We start from the raw sequence: 2055 nt of genomic DNA on the forward strand, positions 1-2055 counted from the left end.
TTTCCTTTATCAGCTGAATCAGTTACAGCAAGGAACAATAAATCTACCCAACATAAAGGAGTGCAGCATAGGCATAGAGCCATAGTGCTATAGGAATTTAGACAAGCCCTCAATCAGCTACTGAATTGAATCAGGTGTTGAAACAAGAACTGAACTGTGCACTGTTGAAGACCGTCTAGACTGGACTGAGAAACACTGTTCTAAACCCCTCTCTAACTTGCTTTTTCTCTTTGGAGTCAATTACATCAGTTGTATCAAGTGGGTGTGATCAGGTTCTGTTCTATATAAATATCAGAGCTTTTGTCTGCTCAGCCTACAGTTCCTTTCACCATGAAGCTGGACTGTTACCAGTGAAATCACTGCATTCCAACAGAAACCAGGATCTGAATCACTACTTTTAACACACTTTCAATGCTGGATCCATGAATCTTACAGAGCTTAACCAAACTGATCGCTGCTTACAGTTTTCCTGTCCAGAGAGATTCGTATCTGTCTACGTGTTTCTATATGTGTGTGCAGCTGCTGTAGTTTTGCTAACAGTGTGTGGAAACCTGCTTGTTATCATCTCCGTGTGTCACTTCAAGCAGCTCCACACACCAACTAACATGCTCATTCTCTCTCTGGCTATGTCTGATTTTCTGGTTGGAGTGTTTGTGCTCCCATTCCAGTTAAGTCGGCTGACTGAATCATGTTGGATTTTTGGACCAACTCTGTGTGTATTTTATATTTTTATTTCTGGTTTTGTCACAAGCATATCAATTTATAATGTTGCCATCATTGCTGTTGATCGGTATTTTGCCATCTCAAACCCTTTTGTCTACACTGACAAGATGTCTGTAAACACAGCTTGCATTGTGGTTTCATGTAACTGGTTTTTATCAATGTCTTACAACTCAGCAGTTCTTTATTTTAACGGAAAATCCATGGGGCTGATAACATGTCCTGAAATGTGTCTTTTTGTGTTACATGAGGTCTGGTCCCTGATTGATCTACTATTTGCTTTTGTTATTCCATGTTCTATAATAATCATATTTTATGTTCTAGTGTTTTTTATTGCCAAGAAACATGCCAACGCTATCAGAGACCTTAAAAGTCAAACTAAAGCTCAGGCCTCAAAAAAGGCAATGGACTCAATGAAATCTCAGAGGAAAGCAGCAAAAGTACTGAGCATTTTAGTGACTGTGTTCTTGGCTTTTATGTTTCCATACTTTCTTTGTGCTTTAGTAAGTAATACTATGCAAAGCAATGTTTTTGAAAAATTGGTGATTCTTCTATATCTTAATTCTTCTGTCAATCCAGTGATTTATGCTTTGTTTTACCCATGGTTCAGAAAGTGCATTAAAATCATTTTAACTCTTCAAATATTAAGAACTGATTCTGCACTGATAAATGTCCACTAATGCATAGAATAGTATCAAGATTAACAGTGTAAACAAGATTTTATTTACTTGTGCTACTAAATTTAATTAGTCAAATGTTTGTGCAGAAACTATGTACATGGAACGTTAGTGACAGAGTGTATACCTTTGGGTATCTTGCAAATAATGCTGCTTACTGTTTGGGGAAAAAAATGTTTTTGTATTTTATCATTATGGTACAAACATAGCACTAAAAAGTTTGGTCAGTTTTTTCAAACTTATCATGAAAATAAGGCAAATAAAATATAAAAATTATGCAAAGAAAACATGAAACCTGAAAAACTTACGGCATGCCTCTGAGCGTGGTAAGGACATGTCCTTAATGTGTTGTAATAGATTTAATGCTTATTTTGGGGAAATTCAGAAACGTGAGAGAGCATGTGTCACTTTTACAAGAGGAGTCATCATTACAAGCAATACAGAAACACTGAATTACCAATTTATTAGGTACTGTCTGGAGTGCCCGGTAGTTCCTCTGTGCCATCTGGTGAGAGTGACGGGGGGGGTGGTTCAAGTCATTACAACGTCACTGTTTATTTGTAGTGGTTGTCTTTTCTCCTAAAATCAACCACTACAAATAAACAGTGACGTTGTAATGACTTGAACACCCCCATGGTCTTAGACATCTGTGACATAT

The 2055-nt window shown here is 37.1% G+C and overlaps 1 protein-coding gene across 1 annotated transcript; it reads left to right on the forward strand.

Moving 5' to 3' along the window:
• The first annotated feature begins 320 nt into the window (after window positions 1–320).
• On the forward strand, window positions 321–1400 carry LOC118816328 (trace amine-associated receptor 6-like). The gene has a single exon (XM_036582851.1). It carries the CDS (start codon window positions 423–425, stop codon window positions 1398–1400), a length of 978 nt encoding a protein of 325 aa, XP_036438744.1. The 5' UTR covers window positions 321–422.
• Window positions 1401–2055: the final 655 nt, after the last annotated feature.

This window comes from Colossoma macropomum, unplaced genomic scaffold, assembly GCF_904425465.1.
Source record: "Colossoma macropomum unplaced genomic scaffold, Colossoma_macropomum, whole genome shotgun sequence".
NCBI classification, from domain to species: Eukaryota; Metazoa; Chordata; class Actinopteri; order Characiformes; family Serrasalmidae; genus Colossoma; species Colossoma macropomum.